The sequence below is a fragment of the Gallinula chloropus genome (assembly GCF_964237585.1).
Source record: "Gallinula chloropus genome assembly, chromosome: 5".
NCBI classification, from domain to species: Eukaryota; Metazoa; Chordata; class Aves; order Gruiformes; family Rallidae; genus Gallinula; species Gallinula chloropus.
Window position 1 is genome coordinate 43687184 of NC_140090.1, and position 25410 is coordinate 43712593.

General features: G+C 42.9%; 1 protein-coding gene across 2 annotated transcripts in view; it reads left to right on the forward strand.

Moving 5' to 3' along the window:
- ARID5B (AT-rich interaction domain 5B) overlaps window positions 1-25410 on the forward strand; it is a gene marked incomplete at its 5' end in the record, with an annotated part of 119858 nt that overhangs the window by 89058 nt on the left and 5390 nt on the right. For both annotated transcript variants that reach the window (XM_084264923.1, XM_084264922.1), the window contains 4 exons: window positions 798-1002; window positions 3497-3549; window positions 11067-11164; window positions 23765-23963. In XM_084264923.1, coding sequence (XP_084121049.1) covers window positions 798-1002; window positions 3497-3549; window positions 11067-11164; window positions 23765-23963 — 555 coding nt within the window. The remainder of the gene's footprint in view (window positions 1-797; window positions 1003-3496; window positions 3550-11066; window positions 11165-23764; window positions 23964-25410) is intronic.

The window sequence follows — 25410 nt, forward strand, 5'->3', positions numbered from 1 at the left end:
GCTGGTCTCACTGGGTATTTTTTCCCATTTTTGAATGCTGATGAGAGGTAAAGTGGTTTCAGTTTGCTGATTCCCTGACTGGCACACATCTGGCAGGGAGGCCAGTGTGACAACCTGGAGCTCCGGGACTCACGTGCATCAGGGCTGCCAGTGTCTGCCAGGGAGGGCTCCAGCTACCAGCCTCTTCCTTCTGATAAATACTTAGGGCTGTGCTTAAGTTTAAGCAGATGCTCAAACCCGCTTGACTTAAGTCCGTGCTACAGCAGAACCTCCACTTACGTGTGCTGAGAGCTCTGCCCGGGTAGGGCCTGCCAAGGTTCGCGTCTGTTTTGGTGGGCCAAGGGAGAGAAAAATGTGTCGTTTCAGAGCCGGCTGCTGAGCGTTCCTGGAATGGGCTGAGCACCCTCAGCTCTCAGGGTTGTCTACGGGAGTTGACAATGCTCCATGTTAATCCTGGAACTAAGGTTATTATTAGACTTGCTAATGGCAAGTGTATGTGAGAGATGGGAGCTGTCTGTGACATAGCAATGTATAGTCATAAAAATGCAGATCTGGAGAGCATTACCAATGGGTTATAATGATTTAAAGATGTGGCTATTTAAAAATGTTGTGACTAAAGATTCAGAACAAGACATTTAGCTCTATAAATAGCTTCCTTTGTTTCCCCTCAAACACAGTTGCATGGTTTGGCCTTAATTTTTTTTTCCTACAATCCATTCTGTTAGCAGAGGGTATTTATTCCTTAAGCGAAAATTAAAGGTTACCCAGATCTGATATGACATCTTTTCTTTTCCCAGGTAAAATGTGAGCCTAAGTCAGCTTTGCCCAAACCCAAGAGTAACAACAGCAACTGTAAAAAAGGCTCAAGTGAGGATAAATCAAAGATTGCCGTAGGTGAAGAATGCAGAGCTGATGAGCAGGCGTTCCTTGTGGCTCTTTATAAATATATGAAAGAAAGGAAAACACCAATTGAACGAATACCCTATTTAGGTTTTAAGCAGAGTAAGTATCCTTTTTCTCACTTTCTTGTTGACATTTTAGAATGGTTTGGGCTTCTCTGTAGAAGGCGTTTGCACACGAAGTCTATTTTAAAGCTTTATGGATTTGGGGGGGACCATGTTTATATCTGCACATTTTCCAGTCCAGGCATTTCACTGTCTTATGCCTAGATTTGCATCTCTTCCTTCTGGGGTGGTTGCTGCTGGATATTTATAGGTTTAAATCCGCTGATTATGACTAGAAATAGGCATGCTGAAAACTCTCTTAGTTTTCTGTTTTGTAAATCTGCAGCATCTGTAATGCCTTTCTTCTGAGTTAATAACATGACGTATCTTTATTGTGCCCAGATGTTCTTTACGAAAGGACAGATATTAAAAGGAGACATTTAAAGGTGGTCAAGAAAGGGATCGCATTTTTTTAAGTCCTGAAATGTGTTTATAGTTAATAAATTACTGGCTTCGGAGAATATAAAACCAGGCTGTGTCTGTTTAATGCAGAATGCAATGTTTAGAATTGCTTTGGCATGTACAGTTTGTAGTGCCACAGTCTGTAAAGCAGTTGTAGATGGAGGAGATGCAGCGCTGACTGAATTCTACATAAACACTGCAGCACAGAGTAGGTCTTTCAGTTTTTCCAACAAAAGGTGTAAAAGGCATTTTTTTCCTCCTTATCTATAGAATGAATGATACTTCATTTCCTTAAAGGGAGACAACTACGTGTATCGAAATATTATTTACTTTAATTTATCTCCCAAATTAAAGCCATGTGTTATTTTGATGAGGAATGTCAAACCTGTATGTTTTACATAACAATTTACATACCTAATAGCAATTGGCACTGATTGCAACAGGCCTCCAGCAGCCATTATAAACTTATATAACTCCGAATGATTGCAGTGTTTGTCTGAAAACTGGCTGCTTGAAATGGAAGTAAAATTAATGTACTATGAACAGCTTCGTTGCATTATGCATTGATTCAGATTAAATCAAGGCCTAAGCAAAGCTCTTGATAGCTTTGAAACAGTGCAAGGTTCAATGAGGCTTTCAGAACGTTTTGTGTTGAAGAGAGGGGGATTTTTCCCTCCCCCCTCCCCATTTTATTCTGCAGTCCCTCACGCACAGGGACAGGGGTGGGCTTGACAGACAAGCTACAGTATTATTTCTCCAATTCCCCACTGGCGTAGGGCCCTCTGCTAACATTTAGCTGCAATACACTGCAAGTTGCCTGACATTCATTATAAATTAGGGGCCTGATCCAGCAAATACTTAAATGCCAGAGTAAGTATGCTAAGAAGAGCAGAATTGTTTGCAGGATGGGGCACTCTGTTTGTCCAGCAAAACTTGGGCAAACATTCCCAATATAAGTAGGTTAGTGGGGAGAAGCTGTGGGTACACTACAGCCAGAGAGCATCATCCCCCACAGAGGAAGAGATAGCCGGTCTTCCATAACCTGCCATGTTACTGCTGAATGCGGCCTGAGGTATTTGTAGAGTGTCTGTGGGCAGATCCCTGATTGGTGGTGGAACAGTGCATAGTGTTTTCATAGAGCTGTGACATCAGCTTTTCTTCTAGCAATTAAAGTAAAATAAAGAAAAAAAATAAAGTAAAATAGATAAAGTAAAATATAGTTAAAAATTTAAAGTAAAATAAAGAAAAAAGTAAAATTAAATTGAGATAAAATATGAAATACAGTGAAATAAAATAAAGAATAAAGTATAAAATAAGGAATAAAATAAAACACACCAGCAGCAAGCAGCAGCCCCATGGGGCAGTGGGCCTGGGTGAAAAGCCTGTGTGAGGGGAGGAGTTCTGCAGAAAGTAACAAGCATCTCCCAAGACATCTTCTGAATTAACTTGCCCCTTTTTCACCTGCCCCAAGCTGTGGGCAAGGCTTGTACTGTAATTCTTATCATAATTTTAATTTGTGCTCCCTCCCCCCAGGTTCGTTTGTACAGGACATGTTAGAAGGCAGCTTATTGTTTATTGATTCTGGAGGCCATTATCTGAGCTGCAGTAAACATTGATTATTGTCGTTTAATCAATAGGCTTTCTCTGTGAGCCAGTGCATGATTCATGCTTGCCTGCTTAATGAAATTGGCATTAAAGAAATAATTAAAAGCAACATTCTTCCCAATGAGTAATTTTTGTTATCGAAGTTATGGAAACAGGCTGCAGTCATTATACCGTGCCTCTTATCAGCAAAGTCAAATGAGCCTATTACCTTTGTCTCAGTGTATTTTTCCAGTCCTGTTAAGGAATCTAATTGTGTTCTCTTATATGTAATTAAAATATATATAGTATGGGCTAATATTTACTCTTCAGATTATGTAAATACCTCTTTGGAAAATGTTCCACGTGAGCTTTTTCAGGGTCTGTGAGCTTTTTTTTCTCCTCTATTTTTCTTTTTCTTTTTTTTTTTTTAACTGTTTAATTTACATTTCTTTGAAATATGTTGGTTAATGCAATGCTTATCTAAATACTTATTGTCCCTCTAACAGTTAACCTTTGGACTATGTTTCAAGCTGCTCAAAAACTGGGAGGATATGAAACAGTAAGTGTTTAAGTAACTTAAATGAAATAATTGTGCAATCTAACTTTTCCCTGTTAGGGAGAAGGAGAAAAAAAAAAGAAAGAGATTAAAAAAAGAAAGAGATTAAAAAAAGCAAAGCAAACAATCATTTGCTGCATTTTAGGCTAGCTGTACACATTGTGGGTTTATTGGACCAGTTTTGGAAACGGTCCCAATTAGTTCCAGGTTTGGCAAAATTGTAAACTTGTCGTAAAAACTACAAGTGGAAAACATATGTAACTCTTCCCTGTCAAGGAAATTAGTTGGGTCTGTAATTTTTTCCCATGTTGAGTAAGGGCTATTATTGTACAACAAGCCAAGATAGCATAAAAGAAATTTCACTTGGCAACATCTCTGACATCTGTTCATGTCTAATATGGGAAATGTATTAAAGGCTTTCAAAAGTAATCAGCATTGTCCGTTAAGGAATAGTATGCCGCAGTATCTTCTCCTATTCCAAGTGTAAAAGATCTTTATTAGACAAGGGTCAGTACCACGTAAACAGGAAGTTATCAGAGTAATTCAGAAAAGTCTCTGACACTTTTTATCAGCTAACTGTATCTGACAAGAGCAGTTTATTTTTAGCTCACAGGAAAATTTGATGGCCACGGATTTTACAGCGTGTATTTTGAACCAATAAAATATTAGAGCAACAAACTTAGATTAAAATCTTGAAATGAGAAGAAAGAGCTGCATTAATACGGCACATCGAGATGACATCTGTAATAAAAACCAATTGACATAGGAAGATGTCATCACTGGAAATATTTTCTTTGCACACAATGATCAGATTAAATTGTTCAGTTCCTGCTGCAGTTGGATGAAAGAAGTGTATTTTTGCTTTGTTTACGAAGTAATCTGGGACATAGAGAAATGACAAGAAGAGCTGTGCTATCGAGAAACTGAAAGTCACTTAAACCGAAATACAAGCCTGGGTGTTTTCCTTCCATACAATAAAGAGTATTGTTCTGTAAATCAGCAGCCTGGGTGGATTAGCATGGGCGTGGCTGGGATTTTGTAAGACACGGAGTCGAACCTTCTCGGCAAAAATGCAGGCTCGATTTGGCTTTTATTGTTCCTCTATCTTCCATTAATCAGCACATACCATGCTTGTGTACAGGGGTGTGTGTAGGTGTGCTCACGGGTTATACATGAATGAATAGCTGCTACAGATAGATTGCTACAGCAATTACAAGCCAACAGTAATTGAGTTGTAAAGTGCAATGAAAATGGGGACTAAAATCTTGAACTTGATCCAGAGCACAAGGGAAGGCTGGGAGGGAGATGGGAGAGCGGCATGTTCCGAGTACTCAAGGAGGCGGGTGGTTTTTCAGCAACCTTTCAGGCCTGCTTGAAGGGAACCGAATATCAAAGCAGGGATCCCAATGTGGTGGCTTGCTGGAAAGAGCTGAGTTTCAGTGCCAGAATGAGAAGGAGAGGGATGGGTTTAGAGATGCTCGAGGAAGGTGAACCTCTGTGCATGAGGCAGAGTGGGAATAGTGCGGTGAGCTTGTGAACCATGAGGACAGAGAGTCCCCACTGGTAGTAGTGAGAATGTCGTCCAGAGTAGCATCAGTCCACCCTTGTCTCAAAGCTCCTATCCCTTTCTTGGTGATAGTTGTTCTGTGCTGTTCAGGAGTATTTGTCACCTTTGACGAAAAGGTACCGGTGGTGCTTACAGAGAAGAAAGGAAGCAATGCTTGCTGGTCAGTAGGTGGCAAGGCAAGTGTAGCTCACACCCTCTGACAGACTTTGGTTTGATAGTGACTCTGGCTGAAGTGATGGTCCTGGTGATCCTGCGTTTATGACATGAGCGGCTTCTGTTTCTCTGCAGAAGGCCTGAAGCTGGGAGGACCTTGGTGTTGCAGTTTTAGTTGAACATGGAGCCGTGAGGTTTCCTGACCTAGTTCTCTGCTGTTAACAGTCTTGTCCTCAATATGGATCTGCCTTTGCTTCGCATTCCCTAGGTGTTAAACCGGTAGCTGTTTCAATACTTTGACCTGTGCACACCCTGGGTTTTATTACTTTAGGGCCAGCCCATGCTCATGGAGTTTGCCAAGCTGCATTTGTTTGTATCTGTTTTATCATGGCGAGCGTTGCTGAGAGGCTTTTTGTGTTTGCTTTGTGTTTCATTTCTCAGCACAGCACTGGATGCCTGGGGTGGCATGGACCTCACTGTCGGTTCCAGAATCTTAGGCAGGCCTCCTTAGGTGTAGAATTGTGGAATGAGCGCTGTAATTCAGTAACAACCAGCAGCCACCACTCACCCACAGTGACCAGTATCTGTTGATGATAAGTCATGTGCAGAGCAAAGGCCCTCTTGAACCTACCCTGATTAGTAACCATTTGTACATACGGACCCTTCCACCTGACCTGAACAAGTCACTTGTGCATTACAAGGGCTTTATCATCTTTAACGTGTTTGAAAATTTCCCAAGTTTCTGGTCCATGCATTGAGATAGAAACGGGTCTTTTCTCTGAGAAGTATTGTAAAAAAAAACAAACCCAAAAACTTAGAAGCAGGTATTTGGCTTCAGCATGTGACAGGCATTTTATGAACAGGAAACAAATAAAAGATTGGTCCAAATCACACAGGGTATCTTAGAGTGGACAGGTGAGTGGTTTTTTTTTTGACTAGTAAGTGTAGAAACTCTCCCAGTTAAAGCTGTTGCAAATTTTACATCCTTGTGCTTGGCAGAATGACAATAGTCAGCCCACTTTCACTTTCATCCCCTGCCCTGTCCACCTTGTCCATGTATATATAGATGCCTCGATTGGGCTTTAAAAACATCTTTGAGAAGCAAGCAGAGATTGTGTAGAGTGTTTTCCAGCTTCTGCCCAGATTCATGGAACAATGCAAGGCCTCTGAGTCCAGTCCTGTCAGTGAAGGACCAAAAGCTAGTGAAAACAGCCAGGTATTGGGTTTGAGGCACAGCGAACAACTTTCTCAGCCATCTGGCTTTCCTTTATTGTCATGTATGAGGGGCTGGAATGAATCCAGTGGGGCTTGGCAGAGAGTATTACCTGGACATACAGCATATACATGCAGGATATTGAGTAGTGTCAAGTCATGACTGTGTGTCATATATCGTATTTTAGGGGCTCACCAGTTAAGAGTACTTGCGAGGGTCATTTCTCATCTGTCCATTACCAGCTTGACTACTAATTCTTAGTTAGTTGTAATCTGTAGCTGTGTAATACCACACTCTGGGTACCTCTTGCTGGACATAATACAGGGTTAATAAAAATAGCAACCCGTACAAATTGGTTTAAGTCCTTAACAGATGAAACTGTCTCTTTGGCATTGGTGGGATCATGTTTCTGTTAAACAAAGATACATGAAATGGGCATCTTTGTTACTAATAATAGGCAAGTGTGTGGAAAGCCCTCTGTGTAGCGGATCTTCGCAGTATGAATAATTTAAAACGTCCCCGAATCCCTGGATGAAATACAAAGCAGTGTCACGTTCCAGGGGCCTCGGCTGCAGTGGCATTTAACAGTCATTGCCTGGAATTTTCTCAGTCACCCCACATCTAGCGAGTGCAAAGTGCAGATGCTCATAGGTAGGAAACTTCTGGGACTTGTCTGAAGAGTTGTTCTTGGCAAGATATGAAGTGGCATTTTTTCTTTTGAGCCAACACAAGAGGAGTGCCTTGGCATGTTTGCAGAAGGCTGTGGTGCTGAATGGACTCTACCTGGAGATGTCTTGGAAAGATAAAGGGTAAAAAAGAAAATTAGAAGCTTAAACTTCAATGTGTAGCAGCTTAAATTTTGCCAAAGGTCAGTGGGATTCCATTTAGCTGCTGCCTCCTGGATGCGACAATGAAGTGCCTTGGTTTTTAAAAATTAATGATTGACAAGTACAGCGGTCCTGTGTCCAGGCAGGCCCAAAGAAACTGATATGTCAGTGGAATGCAAAGCTACCTGGGTTTGTTTCATACAGAGCTAATATCCAGGGCTCTGTTTTGAGGAGCGTTATGAACATCACATACCATGACCAGAAATTCCCCTGTTAGAGTAGCAGCAAAAAATAAACAAGCCTTTCCATGAGGAAGGGAGGTGGGATTGCGGTGCAGAAGACCTTAAATTTTCTCAAAGCAGAAAACACCATTAAAAGCATGTGTATAAACAGCCCTCTACTTTATTAGATAAAATCATTGATGTTATTTGGTTGTCCTTGAATACCAGTCATTGCCTAATACTGTGCTTTTAGGAGCCTGCTCTGATCTGCTCTCGGGTCCCTGGGCAGCCCAGCTATAGGGTTGTGAAGCTGTAGGTTGGAGCAAATTTTGGAAGGGGTCTGCAAACCAGAAGACTGCTTTAAAACAGATACCAGCATTGGAATGGGAAGCTGGTAGAGATGAGACTGGCCTCTGCAATTGCCTTGATCAGTGGGTGAGCCTGTAGCATCCTGCACTTTTAGAAATGGGGCAGGCACTGGGAAGGGTGTGTATACTGGTAGGAGTAGGGAAAATCAAACTGGAGAAGTAAAGCAGCAAAAGTTGTCTTCTGTATGTTTTCTGCTGGACCGAGTCAACTTTCATCGGGAAACTGAAGCTGAATTAATTTAAAATGTGAAATGGAGGTGTTCAGGACATGCGTTATAATTTTTGCATGGTCTTGGTTGTCTTACACCACTATAGCTCCACGCCCTTAAAAAACTCACTTTGCTCCTGAATGTTTATGGTAAATTCCCTGCCCAGGCAGCTAAAATATTTTACCGTCTTCATACCTGTTGTTACCTGCCTTTCTGTTCCACGTGTGCCCCATCATGGACATGTCCCTAACCGGGAGCACACGTGAACCCTTTTGGAGATAGAACCACTGTGTAAAAGCATCCAAGGCAGGCATTTTTGGTAGGACCAGCAACCATAAGCAAAGCAGTGCCAAGCACTGTCCTTTCCTGGCTCCTCAGCAAGCTCCTGGTCACTGGGGTGGTTGGAGGAGGGACTTGTACTTGAGAAAAAAGCAGTCCTCGATTGGGATTTGGCCAGCTTGAGCGGTGCTGCCCTGCATGACAACTGTGAAATTTCCACAGAGCAGCACTTTTTTTTCCCGGATTGTTTGAGGATGTAATTTATCAGTTACTTTGAAACTTTTCAGAGCAGGGGAAAACTCAACCCCACGCTTTGTTAGAATAACAGTCGTTTCAGGGAATATCAAATTAAAACTTAGCTCTGGATGTGGGAGGGCACAGCTCTGCTAATTGCCAAGGAGTTCTGGCCCATTGCAGAGAGGCAGAATTGGATAAAGCTGGGCAAATGTTTGTGTAAATACCATCATTCTAAGTAGAAGAGAGACACTGAAATGACACTGGGATTTCAGAGGGATTCTCTTTTCCCCTTAAAGTTAGTCGTGTTTGCTGTTGTTCCAGCTTGAGTATCAGTCCTGGATCAGCTCACAGTTAATGAGACTTCGGCTCCGAGGTTAACATTTTTCTTTCTGAAAAAGGGGACCATGCTTCTCAGTCACACTGGGATGTTTAAAAAGGGGACTTGCAGTAGTCCTCTTGCTGACTAATCCTTTGGTTTTGTTTATAGCTCCTGCACAGCATTGCCGTACTTAGCCAAAGCATCAGGGCCTGGCCCACAGCCTTGCAAGCCCAGCCAGCCATGCTTGCCAGAAGGCCGCAGCACAGGCCTCACACTGGCTTTCGGCATCCTTGTTCCCCTAGTCTCTGAGGCTGCCAGACACTTGATGAAATATGAAGGCACTTGCAGCAGTCCCCAGGGTATCAGTGATTTTGGGGAGCTATCGGAAGGCAAGGGCTGTCTGGCCATGCCTCTGTCCTTTTGACTCTCCAGGGGGCGATGGGAAGGTGCAAGAGGCAGAGAGAGCAGGCAGCGTCCCATCCCAGCACTTGTGCCCCGCACGGCACCGGCTCCAACTCTTTTTTTGACCTTTCAGGTTTCGGAGGGAGCATCCGTTCATACTCTCAGGAGGTGGTGTTCTTTTATGGCTCATTAGGACTCTGGTTCTTCAAGCCCTTTAGTCGTGATAATAGGTGGAAGTGTGGGTAGCCTGGGGAAGAGACAGCCTAAGAACTTAACAGAATAGACTCTAAAATTAACCTTATCCTCAGACGAGTGTTTGATTTGTGTTTAAATAATATGTTTGGGCAGAATTGATGCTTGAATTTCAGTTTCTCTCTTGTGCCTGTGGTCTCTGGGTTGGTTACAGTGAGTGCAGTCAGTCCATCTTGCTTAAATAAGGTTTAAGATAAAATGTTCCCTGTATCTGTGGGTGCAAACTATGTACAGGTGCTAATAGTGAGTTGGAGATGCTGATGTTTTCTAAGGAGAATAGACTCAAAGAAATTTTAACATTATCAGATGCTAAGTCTCCAGCCACACTTTTAGCTTTGGAGAATGATTTCTGTAGAGGAAGGATATCCCTTTTATATTGAGCGAGAAAGAAACACCTCTTAACCTGTAATATTTAATGACGGTAGCGATCTTCTCTTGTTTAGATGAAAATCACAGCCCTCTGCTTGCAAGTTGTAAAATTTGTTTTCTTCTGATTGCTGCCTTTACCTCCTCAGTAAACGCCATTGACTGCTCTGTGGGTAACTCCGAAGAAGCCTCCGGGGCTGAATACATTAAAATCCACAGCATTCCACAGAAAATGACAAAACTCTCCCCAAATTGCCCACATGGTTTTTCCACTGGCCTTCTTTGTGAGCTGCAGGCAAAAGAGGGTGATCTGTTGTGCTTGTCCTATTCCTGTTTTCCTTCCTGTTTTAAGTACAGCAGAATATATAAAATAATGAAGTGGTATTCAGAAACAATTCTTTTGCCAGGTCTTCCATCTGTTATTCCATATAATCCTAATTTCTGTACAAAAAAACAGAGCCGTGGTATGCAACTCAATATGTTACAAGATGTTTATTTTCATCAGCGTGGTCCAATAAAGCACATAGCTCAAATATTAACATTGGAGTATGTTAAGATTTCATTGCCATTTGATCTATATATTTTACTGACATAAATGGATAAAAATAAACAGCTTGTAACATACAGAGTTACAGACTATGCTTTTGTGGATTTACAGAATTCTGTAGTGGATTTGGGTTTTGCAGCAGATTTATTTTCTCTAATTCATTTCAAATCATTATTTGTGCTGAGTATGGTTTGAGCTTCATTTTCATAATTCACTGTGGGATTTGTCTGCATAACTTCTGATGGTTAATGACCCTATATTGATTGAGATTCTCTTTTGTGAGGCTGTATTGCTTGTGACTTGATAATGAATCAGTCAGATCACTCCATTTTAGAGAGAAAGAAAATAGACATAGTGTTAACTTTCAACACGCACACACACAAAAATCAAAAAGGAAGATACCCAAAGCTCTTTGCACTCTGTATATTCTGTGAGGGCTTTTATAGTGCTTGTAGTACATGCTGTTCTGAAAGTGTCACACATGCATTTGTTGTTGTGAACGCAAACGCTGTAGAATCTGTAAAGATGCAAGATTAAATTTTCCATTGCCATTTTTACAGATAACAGCCCGTCGACAATGGAAACATATTTATGATGAATTAGGTGGTAACCCTGGAAGCACAAGTGCTGCTACATGTACTCGCAGACATTATGAAAGGTAAGATAACAAATCTGAAATGCTTGTTTAATAATGAAAAAATTAATTTAGAGAGCCTTGAAAGCGTTTTACAAAGAATTAGAGAGAGGGAGAGAGAGGCTTCTTAAAGATGTAGTAAATATTCCCCCAACAGTTTAGTCAGATAATCCATTGTAATTTAAACCAGAGTGTGTGTCTACAGTGACTAAATAAATAAAACAAGCATCTGATTTTTCTTTGCTACATGTCTTATTTTTTATAACAGCTTTCCAGTTAAAGAACCTGAAAAAAATGAGCAAAATGTACACAAGGAAAAATAAGAAACAACAGCTAATTGATGCAAACACTTGTCTTCTGTCGTTTTTCAGGAATACCAATTAAGCAAATTGTGGTTGTGATCAAAATAATGCGGTGGTCCACAATATAGGGTGCTGTTAATGTTGTAGGTCATGCAGAGCATTGCATTCCTCTTCTTCACTGCATTCCTTCCCTCCTCCCTGCCTGCGAGCTGCTGCCAAACACTCTTTCTCTGCAGCCATTGTTGCTGGTCAGAACTGTTGATTTCTTATTCTTCCCATGTAGATAATAACATCCAGGGCTTGTGAAGCCAGCACACATTGAATAAAATACTGGAGCTGGAATGTTGTTTGGTTTGGTATGGGTCTTAGGAACAACTGGTTTTGTTCGGGTTTTTTTTTTTCCCTTTTCCTTTTTTCTTCCCTGTCCCCCCCCTTCCCCACTCCCCTGACAAGCAAATGTTAAGAAAAGCTCTGCAATTTCAGGCTCAGATAAGGAAAGTCCAATCTTTTGTTCCTGGGCATAAACAAGTTACTTTGCTGGGGTCAGGATGAAATTGTACTTGCCTGTGTGCTCAGTGGGCAGGTTTTTCACCTCCTTGTCATGCCTTACGTGTTGATCACTCAAAGAGGAGACGCTGGGAGAGGTTGGGGAACCCTCATTTGCAGGAGGTGTCTCCATCATAAGGACATGGCTGCACAAAGAGGTTGCACGTGATGCTACTATGAAAGTTAAGAGTTAGAAGCTTTCTGGAGATGAAGCAAAGAACCGATTTTGTTGCTCTGCATGTCAGGTGGGGGTTTTCCCTGCCTTTGCATTGCAGACAAATGTTAGAGATCGTTGACTCACTATATTGTGGGTAATCAGCTCCTCCCCATCGCTACCGCCTCAAGAGGTTCAGGGCTTCCTCTTGCACCCAAGCCAGCTGATAGGTTTCAAGCTGCAGTCTGGGTCTACCCTCACCAGATGTGCTTTATAGGATGTTTTTATTTGAGTGAAGGACACACAGGCACATGTGAGAGTGAGGTCTCTGTGGGCTTAGGTCGCACAGGGAGCAAGCGTCACTGAGGTCTATGTTGGAATACTAGAGTCACAGAGAGAGTGTGTCTCTTGTAGTTGTGGAAAAAGAAATGAGCCATTCACAAATACTCTGTGAATGCCTGTCTCTCTCTCCTGCTTTCCTGCTAGTGGTTGGGTTTGGTTGTTTGGGTTTTTTACATGCAAACCCCTCAGATTGCACTCCTTTTTGATGCAGAGACTTGTCCTTGTGACTTACTCAGCAGTTACTCAGGGTATGCTACAAAGTGCCACAAAGCCCATTGTGCTCACTAGAAATCCTGGAGCAGATCCACAATGCCTTCAAGATTGAAAAGCTTTTCAAGGCTACCCAGAAGCCAAGTTCAGCTTGCTTTGAGCCGTTCTGAGGAAGGAGTCTTTCATTTATGGCTAGATCGGCCTTAGCACACCAAAGAGCTCAAATCTGAGTTCTTGGATGCCAGTCTGCTGTGTGTAGTTCAGGATTAGGTCTGATACAAGGCAGCACCCATTTTCCATCACTCTGGCAGGCTGTCAGAAGATGGCAGGTGGAGCAAAAGTCTTGTGGGATTTTTTAGGTCAGCCCTGAGCTCCCCTAAAATACACATTACCAAGTCGAGCCCGAAAAAACAAAACGTACACAGCAAACCTCAGTGACTGGTCCAATCTCTAGATTTCTAGTGTTAGGCACATCTTTTTTCTTTTCTTTTTCTTTTTTCCACCATAGGAAATCTGTATTAAGCCTCAGACTTGGAAAAATGTAAATGAAATTGTCATGTCTTGTTTCAGCTGGTAACTCTCACTGCAGCACCTGTAAATACAATGCTCATTTATAGCCAAAGTGCTCAGATGACATTAAATCCAAAACTAGATCTGCAGTACACGAACACACATTCATGATTCAGGACACACATACGCTTTGTAACTTGAAGGTGAGCTGTAAAGCTGAACTGGAAATTGAATTAAGTTGGGAAGTAAATGCTGAATAAGCCTCGCAGTTTTTCCATTCTCAATCCCACTGGCCTTTCCTTGCTTACTGGAGGCAGAACAGGCAGTTCCCTGACTTCACTGATCGTGCTGCTGTTTAACTTAGCCTCGCCATTCATCTCTACAAATAGATCTCACGGGCATCTGTGTTGCGTTAACTAGCTTTCTTACAAGATGACAGTGAAGCTACTAGCTGTTTGCACCAGCTTGTATGTAGCAGGCTGCTTAGGTGGCAGCAACCTTTCAGTGACATGCTTAGGATACTGAGAATGGTGTGGCACCTGTGTCCCATTTTAAGTGCTGCATCCCATCTTCCTGCCCTCTGCGAGGTGGAGTTTCGCATACGACTTCAGAGAACAAAAAAAAAAGAAAATCCAAAAGTAAAAATAAAAGATAAAACGCACCAAGAAATAAAGAGGGCAGAATTCCCCCCGTCTAGCAAACCCTGTGAAGAAATGTTGCCTTTCTCACAAGGTGTGCCTGTAGCCCATGAAAAGCCGTTGTGTCGCTGCAGACCCTGGTACCAAGGATGCCACAAGCTGAAATGAAGCCAGGTTGAAAGGCTGTGGGGAACGCGTAGCTCTGCTCTCCGTGCCCCAGCCTTTGGAGCAGGGGTAGCAGTGGTTTCATCTGCAGGGCTGTAGGAAGGCAGCACGTTGCTCAGTTGCACTGTTTGCTTAGTTTCCCTGGTAAAAGGGAAAGATTTTGTGTGCGTTATCAACCGATTCATTTTTCACATAGCATGGGGTTGTGTTTCCAGTAACCGGTTTCATTTTAAACCCAGGTGAGGCTGCCAGCCTTTCAGTAAGCATTATTTGTATATTAGTTAGGCAATTTTTGTTTTATTAATGAGTACAATAATGGAAGTGCAGGTTGCTGGGCAGAAGCGAGGGGTGTTTTTATTTAAAGCATAGCATGCATCGTGCAATGCCAATGAACGCATTATTGTCACTGTAGGCATGGCTGGTCTGAACCTGCCTCTGATTGGGTTATTCCAAATAGGCCTCAGCACTTCATAAAAATGTCTTTGTCAGCCTAGTTTCCCTCCCAAACCTATTCATCTCTGTCAGTTTTTAATATTAGTACCAGGCTCTTGGCTATAGTCCATTAGTACTGTATTTAATTGCTCGTGTTACAGATGATTACCAATATAAAAAGCATTAATGTTTTCCCATCATGGGGCCATGGCTCTGTGCAGGACTCGGACCGTACAGAGCTGATGGGTTGTTTTGGTCATTCCTTTCTTCATTTGGACTCCTTTCGTGCCCTTGCTTTGCGTGATTGCAGAGGGCCAGGGGCCAGAGGTGTGTGTGGTTGGGATTAGCTAATTCAGCCCGAACCGTTTCTGTGAAACCCTCCCAGCCCTTGTCAGTACCCTACATCTCACTCTTAGCGAGAAACCCTCAGAAACGGCTACTCTTCGGCAAAGCGCTCTTCTCCGTGCTGCCTTCCCCTCATAATGCAGATGTGGTTTTCACAGCCAGGGTTTGAGGTTTCTTTCGGTTTTACATAAAGCACGTGATAAGAAGCTTTAATTTTCCAGTGTAGGCTGTGTCTCCAGTGACGATGTTGATAGGGATTTTTCATAAATATTACACCGGCACTACTTCCCCCTGCCCCTCCACCCCCCAAAAAAACCCAAACAACCAAACAAACCAAAACCCAGCCTGCTATTTTGCAAGGTGTATAAAGTTCCCAGTAAAATGCATTGAGCAAAACAAAAACACGGGGAGTGTGCCTGTTGGGGCCTTTTTCTGCCTCCAAGTCTGGCTGTGATTCACCTTGGTTTCCTCCAAAGCAAGCCTTGTGTTGCAGGAGCTACGCACAGACACATATGGGCTGGGGAATTGTGGTGTGCAACAGCATGCTGTAATGTTCCTTGGCTGCTTTGGTGGACAGAAGGTGTCATGGCAGGCAGCTGGATGGTCTCATAGAGCAGGAGCCCTCACAGCCTTTTCAGGTGCTGCAGGGAGCTTGGTTCACTTAAAGTCTCCAGCAGGGATGGCCCCAGAGCATCCTATGGGCCATGTCCTGCTCTTAAGCAGTGTGTCTCTCATTCTGTCCCTCAAGAGTCGCTACCACCTTGAAAAACAGACTGTCCTGGAGAAGCCCAGCTGGAGAGGGTTTTTAGGCTTCATGCTCTCATCAGACTGGGGCAGCTGAGTGGCAGAGCATTCTATGGAGCCACAGTTGCCCAGGACTTGATGAGGAGCAGGTAGGTGAGGTGGGTCCCCCGAGTGGGTCATGGTTCTTCACAAGTCAGCAGTGCCTGTGTACTTTGGGCACAGACTCACCGAGGGTTTTGTTCTGGCTGTGAGGGTAGTGCCAGGCACTTGCAGAGCACCCTTTCAGATCTGTCCTGAACAAGGGTCTAAACCAGGAGACACAGTGTCTCGTGCAGTTCAGAGACTGTTCTGCCATCTTTCTGTCTAAATCGCTCACATTAATATTATATATTACCAGAAACACAAGGTGGGTCAAAATAAGCCCCTTACGTAGCTTCCCTTTAAGAGCCGTAAAGTCTCTCTAGCCTCAGGATGTTGTGCAGTAATTCAATACGCGAGAGCGCCCTGCATTCCATGCAAATACTGTTTGGTTTTGTTAAAGCATTCGGATAACTTTGGTAATGTGAAAGCATTTCAGTGGAGCCTTGTAGGAAATCACAGCCAATCTTTTAGAAGGAGCAAAATCCGGAAGGCTGGAATAGCATCTACATGAAAACGCTTATGGTTATCTTTTAATACACATTGTAATTAGAAGGTTTTGATTTACTCTGTTAAGTGTGAAAACATCCTCAGGCAAAAATTAATCAAATGTTATGTCATGCTGTAAACTACAGCTAGGTCTTTGTTTGACCCAAAAAACTCCCCTCCACCCCTTGCCAAGCAGCAGTTTTTTCTTGTCGTACTAACTTGCTTATTTTAGTTTTGCCTTCACCCCACTTTCCTGCCACCCCCCTCCCAGTTCAGCTAGTCCCGGACTCACAGAAAACTTCACAAGTTGCAAATTCTCTCAGTAGTTGTCAGTCAAGCACAGATTTAAGCCTGAAGATAGATGAAGTGTCTCAGCTCTCTCTTTTCATGGGTTTTTGGTTTGGGGTGGGTTTTTTTTCTCTTTTTTTTTTCTTTTTGATAAATAACAAGAGGTTTCTACTTACGATTTTCTGCCCTCAGGGCTTTATCATTAAGATTAAATAACTGTACTCTCAAGCATACCACTGAACAAACATCTTTTCAATTATGTGAGTAACAGATGCTTTAACAAAAGAGCTATTGAAAATTCAGAAAGCTTCCCCTCTCCCCAAAATTTAAAAAGTATCAGATGACAGAGGAATGTAATTGTTTACCATTAAAACAGATCCTTAGCTATGCATTCAAAACATCTGAGAACACACAGGTTTGGGGGTTTTTTTTTCCAAAATTTCTGGGTTTTCAGCCTCAGAGACTTATTGGCCAGCACTGCAGCCAGCGGGAGTCCTTGGGTGTGAGCATGCTGGATGGTTGGGCACTAGCTTCCAGTGGAAGGCAATGATCTCTGCCTTCCTGGAAAGCAATGCTCTCTCTCCTTGCAGGGAATCGTTTTCCCAGCCACATCCTTCTTTCCACCCAGGAGTTTGTCCCAGCAGAACTGGGAGGATGCCATGTGCTACCTAGTGCTCCCAGGCGGGTTGTATCCCAAGGAGATGGAACTTCCCAGGCCTGCCCACTGTACACCTGTGCATTGTGATGTGTTGCCTGGCTCTGAGGCTGTGTGGTGTGCCCCAATACTCTTGGAGTCCCGGCACTCCTAGCAGCTGAGCTGGGTGGTCAGCATCAGGTAAAGTGTGCCTCAGATGGCAACCTCATTCCTTGGCATCCAGGAGTAGGGACAGGCCCTACACAGGGGTTTTCCTTGCTGGGAGCCGAGTTGCCTCAGGAGGGAGATGTGCTATTCTCCTTTGCAGGAGCAGCACCAGGAATGAAGAGGAAGGTAGAAAGGTGGAGTTTTTTTCCCCTCGGATACTCTGGGTCTGCTGGGAATCTCCACCTCACACTTTGCAGTAGGACTCTGCTAATGTGATATGGCTTGCACCGTGTGTGTTCAACATTGTGCAATGGAAATGTGGCACAAAGCTCTTGAGGAGGGTTGGTAGGATTTTGGAGTCCTTGCAGGAGGCCTGCACCCCATGGGCAATGGAAAATGGCACCTGAAAGCTTGTCCTGAGAATAGGGACCAAGCATTGCAGGGGCTATGTGGACCCGCTGAATAAAAAGCCTGTCTGCCTTTAGATGCGGAACTGGTGACTGTGGCCAAAATAGAGACTTGTAGCAATGTCAGTAGTAACCTGGGGAAGCTGCTATGCCCCAGCCGCCCTTCCTTCAATGATCTTTTGAGGTCCAACTTCCAACCCCTACAGTTCTGTAATTCCTTTGAATCATTCCTGTGCAGAGGTAGGAGACTCCCCTTGCTGAGCTGCAGGACCAAGAAGCTCCTGAGCTTCCCTCACCTGGCTGTGCAGCTAAATCAACAGCTGTGTTTGCAATGTCACTAATTTCCAGTTTACTTAAAACAAAGCGCCTTTGAATTCTGTTACAGCAGCGCAGTTCCCACCTTTCAGCAGTGAGCCATTCTCATTACCCACCAGCACTCCCAGTGGGCTGTGAGGAAGGTTGTTGATGAAAGGATGAAAGAGCCATTTCTTTAAGGAAGGAAATTTCTTTTGGGAAGAAAATTGAACTCAAACATATTTTGTCTTTACTGATAAATACACATTGGTTCTGTACTTCAGACAAATGCAAATAATCCTATTGCTATTGTGTTCTGCACAAAAGCACACGAGGCTTGCTTTCATAACTCCTTGATCGTACAATGCAGGCCAGGGAAATCAGGCCAGAGGAGCATGCTGCTTGATTTCCTCAACGTATTTTTGTATTCCCGTTTTGGAAAACAGGCTGAAACTTGGAATTGTGGGTTACTCCTCTTCCCTGTTCTCTGCTGGGGATTTGCTACTGGTGACCGGGAGAGCTGCCTCCCGCTCCTGGCCACCCCACAGGCTGACCTCTGATGGAGGTGGCTTGTTTCCCATGCGTACACTGACAGTGTTGCTTGAAGTTTTTTAGCCCTTTTGAAGAGCATCAGGGTATGAGACAAGGCTTCTCTTGGGATCAGGGCTCAGACATTCCTGCTAGTCCCTTCAAACAGCCAAATGTTTTGCCACTGAGTTTCTAGGGAACAAGAATCATCTTTCTCCATGCTGAGGTTATCAATAGGGACCCCTTTGTGCTGTGGGGGCTGTCCATGGAGCCACCCTGAGCTGCCCCAGCTCGGTGACCACTCAGACTGTCTTGCTGCATGGGAGTGCAGGAAGCTCTGCCTGGCTGCCAGGAGGAGCTGCTGAACCAGATGGTTCCCATGCTGAGCAGGGCAGGTCAGTTGTCTCATCCCCCAGCTCCAGCTTCCTTCAGAGGAAGGAGCAAGAGCCACTGTGGCATAATATGCCCAGGAGGGAAATGTTTTCCAAACTCCTACCAGTAAAGGGATTTATTGCCTGTCCCTTTTCAGTGTTTTTGAAACCCTTAGAGCTTAATGTTCTCATGATTTACATTAGCATCTAATCCTTGCGTAATCTGACTAATCCCTTGGCCCCAAGATATCCATTGGCAGTGAGTTCCACGGGTTAACCGGTTGCCGTATTCATTTGGTGGAGCAGATTTAAATCTTCTTCCATACCTGTTGCAATCAACCTCCTTAAGCTTCTGGCCAAGCACAGGAGCAGGGCAGCATCTCCCAAGGAATGGGCTCCAGTATTTTAAGTCCTTCCAAAATTATTTTTGTGGCTGAGAGTCTCCATTGCATGCTGTTTCGTGTTGGGCTTGGAGCCCTTGAGAAAGCAAGATGATGTCAATGGGAGACATGCTGGAATATTTTCTTCTGCCAGGAAGAAAACAAAAGTAAACACTGAAACAAACAATTAAAACAAAAAAAAAAAAAAAAAAAAGCAAAGAAAAAAAAAACATAGGGGTTGTGCTGAACTGTCTCCTTCCCTCCTTCACCCTGGGTGTCCTGGGCATATAGTTCCTCCCTGGCCCGAGAGCTCCAGCATATCCATATGTAGTGGGGAGAATTAAAGAGGAAACTGGCAGCCTTAACATTTAATTTCCTTCCTCTTTCTAGGCTGGTCAGATCCTTAGCATTATTGTAGCTACTTTTTTTATCATGTCTATAAATAGGTGTGCTCTCATGCGTCCTGTGAAGCAGAGTCGGGCCAAAAAAAAAAAAGGTCCATCCATTCTGCATAATCAATACATGAAAATGTCGTAGTTACTGGCTCAGATGAGATCTTGTATTGTTAGTTCTGTAGCTGGAGAAAAAAAATGTTGACTAATAAAGATTAAGGGCTTTTTTTTCTTTTTTTTCCTCTTTTTTTTTTTGTTTATGAAATGCTAATGACAAAGACATGTTTGATACACTGTGAAATACATTTCTCTAATGTGAAGTTTCTGCTTTTTTGTTGGGAAAGAGATTCAGTCCCTGGAGGATTTTAGAATTTGTAAATATAAAATTATCTGCTTCAGTGTTTTTTAAAAAAAGGTTGGCAGAAAGCCAGATTACTTACATTACTGTAATAGATTTGCTGACCTCTGACATCTGCTGCAGAGAAGTACATTGAATTTTTCATAATATCAGATGATGCAGATCTAAAAACTCAGTATGCTCTGCACCATTATTTAATTCAGGACTTAGTAAAGCAAAATCTTTTTTTGAGTAGCAGTTTATACGTGATTAAACTTAATATTGCCGATTGTAATAAATCAGGATTAGTATAGTACTGATTTGTTAATCTAACTTGTATTGATTTTAAGTTGTCTTTATTTAAAAAAAAAAAAAAGAGAGACTGGCTTTTCACTGTGACTGAATTTAATAAGAAGCCCTGTGATAGCAGACTCCCCTACTGTTTCAGCTCTTGGCTGGAAAATGTTATTCTTGTATTATTCCAGGGGAAAAAAAGATGGGGAAAAAAAAAAGCAAAAACCTCATGCTGCTAAAATCTGCTGCCTGTGGAAAGATTTTTTTTAATACACTAGTGCTTACATATTCTATTTATGTTAATTGACTTATAAATAATACACTTTATTAATCGTAATACTGGAATCTTGATCGTGATAATGACCCTTTTATTTGGTCTCCTCGCAAGCTTTACAAGTAAATATTCTTTAGACTGCAAAATATTCCCCATCTTTTCCTTCTTTTTTTTTCTTTCTTTTTATTTTTACTTCCCCCGGCCCCAAAATACAGCCACAGTTCAAAGGGACTGAAAACTGGGGAGGATGTTTCCAAAGTACGACACATTCGAGGTATCCGGCCCCGTTCTTTTGGACATCGTCTTTACATCTCCTTGCGCAAAGAGTGATTAAATCTTAACCTGCCTTGCAAATACTTGACACACACAAAAAAAAACCAAAAAAACCCCAAAAAAAAAATCTCGTGTTGGTTTCAGACATGTCACATTCTGCTAAACTATTTGGCTAACAGCAGATTGCATTCTTCCTGTGTTGGGCAATATTGACCTTAAATTGGCTAAGCCGGCTGCTTTTATGGCATGTTGAGCTGGCTGCTTACATGTTCCGAGAGCTGTATTAAGCTTTATTACTCCTGCACTATAAAATCTTCTAATAATCAAATGATAAGATCATATCCTGTGGGTAATTGTGTTGTACCGTGACAGGGTAACTGAAAAAAACATTCAGTGAAAATTGCAACCGACGGAAATCGCTACTTTGAAGGGGTGATTGTTGGCGTGGCTTGACTTGGTGCTGCTCCCCCCTGCCCCAGTCTCCCCGGGATCTCGCAAGACTGCCTTCCTGCCCGGCTCCTCTCCAGCTGCCCCCAAAAGCCACCTCAGCAGCAGGGAATGGCGAGCTGCCGGCCCTCAGTTTCAAACGAGGAGGGGAAAAATCCTAGAACAAGCCGTCCTTGTGTTTTGATTCGGTTTTACCTTAGTCATGCCGCCTCCCCGATACATGAAACGTTTAATTCCAGATTTCCTGCCGCTGGCTCCGGGCCTTTGACTGGCTATGCAAAATGTATTTTTACTGCTGTCGGCCTGCCAACTGCTGAGCTTAGTGAAAAATAACTAAAATGAAAACCTTGTACTCCCACATGAACTCTTAAGATCAGAGAAGGAAATTTAAGCCACAGTTACTAATTAGCGCCAAAGCTAATGAGTTCTGGTGTGGAGGAGTTTGCATCCCGCATTACCCTACGAGGCTCAGTGTCGAGCACGCAAGCCATGATTAATTGTGTCGTCCCAGGCCTTGCTCCCATTCCAGCCACTGCCACAGGGTTAATCGCCCGGCATCTTCCACGGAGAGGGCTGCTCATGGGCTGGGACCGTTTCCGTCTCCCGTCAGGGTGCAGGACAGTGTCTGAAACCTTTACGGTTGAAATATATAGATTTTTAATGGGCGACGCATTCCCATGGAAACAAAACAAAGTCAAACACTCTCCCCTCCTGGTGCTAACAATTATTGTAATAAAACATGCTTTTATTAAAAGTGATTTTAAATATTTAACACATGGCGGAGTGGCCTTTGCGTTGCCCTGTGCCAAAATCTGGCCTTGCCGCTAGTGAAGTCAGAGCGTCTTGTGGAGGGCAGGGAGGAATTTGGTGTTTTCATCGATATTCATGCTTTTCCAAGCGAATCCTAGCAGCCTCAAGTACGAACAAGATTATATTTTCTTTTTCTTATTCTGCTTAGTTATGCTTTTTATTATATAAACATTAACTGTAATATTACAGTGGGAAGCAGGTATTTGGCAACTGCATATTATTTTGCTAAGTTTGCATAGAGGGAGCAGTTTCCAGTTTTAGCAGCTGTAACATGTTTAAACTCGGTTTGTAATGGGATCTGAAGATGAATATTCCCTGTGGGCTCTGCTTAGCTTCATTACTGGAGCCCTGCCAAATTCAGGGTTAGAAAGTATTATTCACGCCTCTTTGCACATACCATGTCAGAGCATGCTCAGTTAATGAATTTTGTTTCTAATATAGCATAAATTAGGTTTATATTTTAACATAATTTATGTTGTATTTTATTAAAATGTAAAATATTATGATCGCAAGCAATCTAATTTCTCCTCTCTTAAGCCCAAACTGCATTTGAACATCTAAGTATGTAAATCAAAATTGCATGCTTAGGAACTGATTCCAGGATAACAAACAAATCTCTGAACCAAAGAGGTTTTCTGCCTTGGAGTCTTAAAGATAATTAAGGATTCCTGTTATTCGACCAGATTTATGTTGTTTATAAGCAAAGTACGTTTTCTTTGTAGAGTTAGCTTGTCTCTTTTTTTAAAAAAAAAATTATGTTTGCTGTATTAAAGTTCATATTTTTAAAGTCAGAGTCTTCTATTAATCCCACAGTGAGTCATTAATCATGGCAAATGCATTATAAAAACTTTAATCACTGAAGTTGAAACTCAGATTGTAATGCAATCCATCCCTTTTAATTACATCAGTTATTTTTCCTTTCGGATTGAGAATCGCAGAGGGAAAACAGATAGATTAAAACTCGGTGTTTGATGCTTTCAAGGGAGGATATTTTCCATCTGTGTTTCTTCCTCGCTTATTTTAATGGCAATTTCATGCGCCTTGCAGAGGACAGTTCGGTGGCGAAAGATTCCCTCGCCTTTAAACTCACTCCCTCTCCCTTTCCTCCTTCAAAAGAGACTCGGGGAACGTAGTGACAGTCACTGCAATGGGTGTGTGGCAAGGGTGGTGGTGAGCTGGTGCCGGGTGCTGCGCCCACCGCCACTGTAGGCTTCCCGCAGCCCTGCGCTCTCCTCCTCTGCCGGGATCCTGGCACTCGCCCTTGTGCCGAGGATAAACACCAGCCTAGAAATCGTGTAGCTGTTATCAAGTTGGCTGTGGCTTCTTATAGGTGTTTTCCTGGTGTTTCCTGGACGCTTTTTAGGGGAGAGAGGTAAAGTAAAAAATGGATGGTGGATTGAAGTTGTTTTTTTTTTTCTTTTAAATCGGTCTAAAACATACCGGCTCATATCCTCATCTGGTACAAATTGGTGTAGCCACACAAACTGCTGCAGTGTTACTGACAACTAATCCACACCAACTCCCAATGAATTTGTGCCACGTGATAGCCTTGCTGAATAAATTGATTTATCCTACTCGGGTTCATAGATTTAGAGTTTACACTGTTGCTTTTATGTCGTAGAAGAAAATAAGTAAACTGCTCATAGTGGATACGTTTTGTTCTTTGCTAGAATAGCAAAACCTGATCAATTATTTGTTCCTTAATCCCCTAGATTAATCCTGCCATATGAAAGATTTATTAAAGGAGAGGAAGATAAGCCACTGCCTCCAGTGAAACCTCGAAAACAGGATAACAGTTCCCAGGAGGGTGAAGCGAAAACAAAAGTGTCTGGAACAAAACGCATCAAAAATGAAAACCAAAAGAACAAGAAAGAAAGAGATAATGCACAGAAACCCCAAGATGCATCTGAGGTTGGTTGCTTTCCCGCTTCCCAACTTTTCAATTAAAAACCTACAGCTTTAATCACATGAAATCCAGTGATAAAGTACGTCATTTCAGCTGGAGAATTCCAACCAGCTGGCCTTCGAGTTTGCTCGGCAGGGAAAATTTGGTTGGGGTACTAGTCTGTGTTGGGATTTTGCTGGGCTGCAGATAGCAACTGGTTAGCTCCGTATTGCGTAATGGTTATGGCAGGAGACCAAGTGCTGGATGGAACAAGTACCATTTCTGCTCATTGTATTATACAGTGGTCACCACTGAAAGATCAGCAGCTGCCAAAAGGAAACCACACAACTACCACAGTTATTTCCTAATCTAAGTATAGGGTGGGGGAACCTCTAATATTGTTGATAATAGTGTGGTAACTGTTGGACGCAGCTGATTTTTATAATGGTAACCTCTGGATCGGCCCTTCTGTGCTCACAGATATATGCTTAGCTTTCAGAGAGCTTACCCCTCCCCAGGATTTTTACCACGTTAGACTGAGTTTCTCTTCAGACTAGAAGGTCAGATTTTGAGGCGGCCGCCTTCCAAACCCTAACTGAGCCCAACTTCTTCCCTCTCACATGCCATGGAGGGTTCTCACTTGAAATAGGTTCCTGTTCAGTCACTTGCCGACACAGGACAGTCCTCATGGAATAGGTTTTCTGTTCACAGCTCGGGGTAAGACAGATCAGCGGGACTCATATTTGTCTGCAAATGAGGGTAGATTTCATGTGTTGCTAAGTGATACAAAACCAGTGAGGGTTTTGCTCTGGTGTTAACTTTTACACATCCTGCCCACTCTCCCCTGTGCCCTGCTCAGGCCCGGTGTGAAGGAGGTGGCAAAGCTCCTCACACACAAGCCCTACACAAGATGCGGGGTGGGGTTTTTTTCCTGCCTCAGTCTGCCAGATCACAGAAGCCTTCGAGGCATTGCAGTGAAAGTAAGTATTTAAGGAATGCAGAAACACATGATGTACCCCAAAGACTGTGGCTGCTTCTTTGACTTCATTGCCATCTGGCAGGTACACAACTCCTGTTCCCACACCAGTTTGGAAATGGGTATTGAGTCAGCTACCACCAGTCCCCCACCTCCTCCTCGTTGATTAAAAACCCAGCGCAGGACCAGTGAGCATGGGTGCCTCTGAGGCTTTGAGCACCCAGTTTTGAGAACAGAAAATTTTGATTTTCATGCCCCATTATCTCTCTAAGGTGTGCTTACAAGGATAATTCCATCTCCCATCCAAACCAGAATCTGTATTTTAAGTTGCTTTGATTGACAGTACCTTTGATACCTAACCTAAGAGCACTTCACAGGGAGGGGGGATGTTTTTGTTTTCTCTCACACCATAGTTTGGAGGCAGGGAACCCTGTTGGGGTCCAAAAAAAAAAACCCACATAGAGAGGAGAGTGTGCACAGCTCAGTTTCAGTCCTTG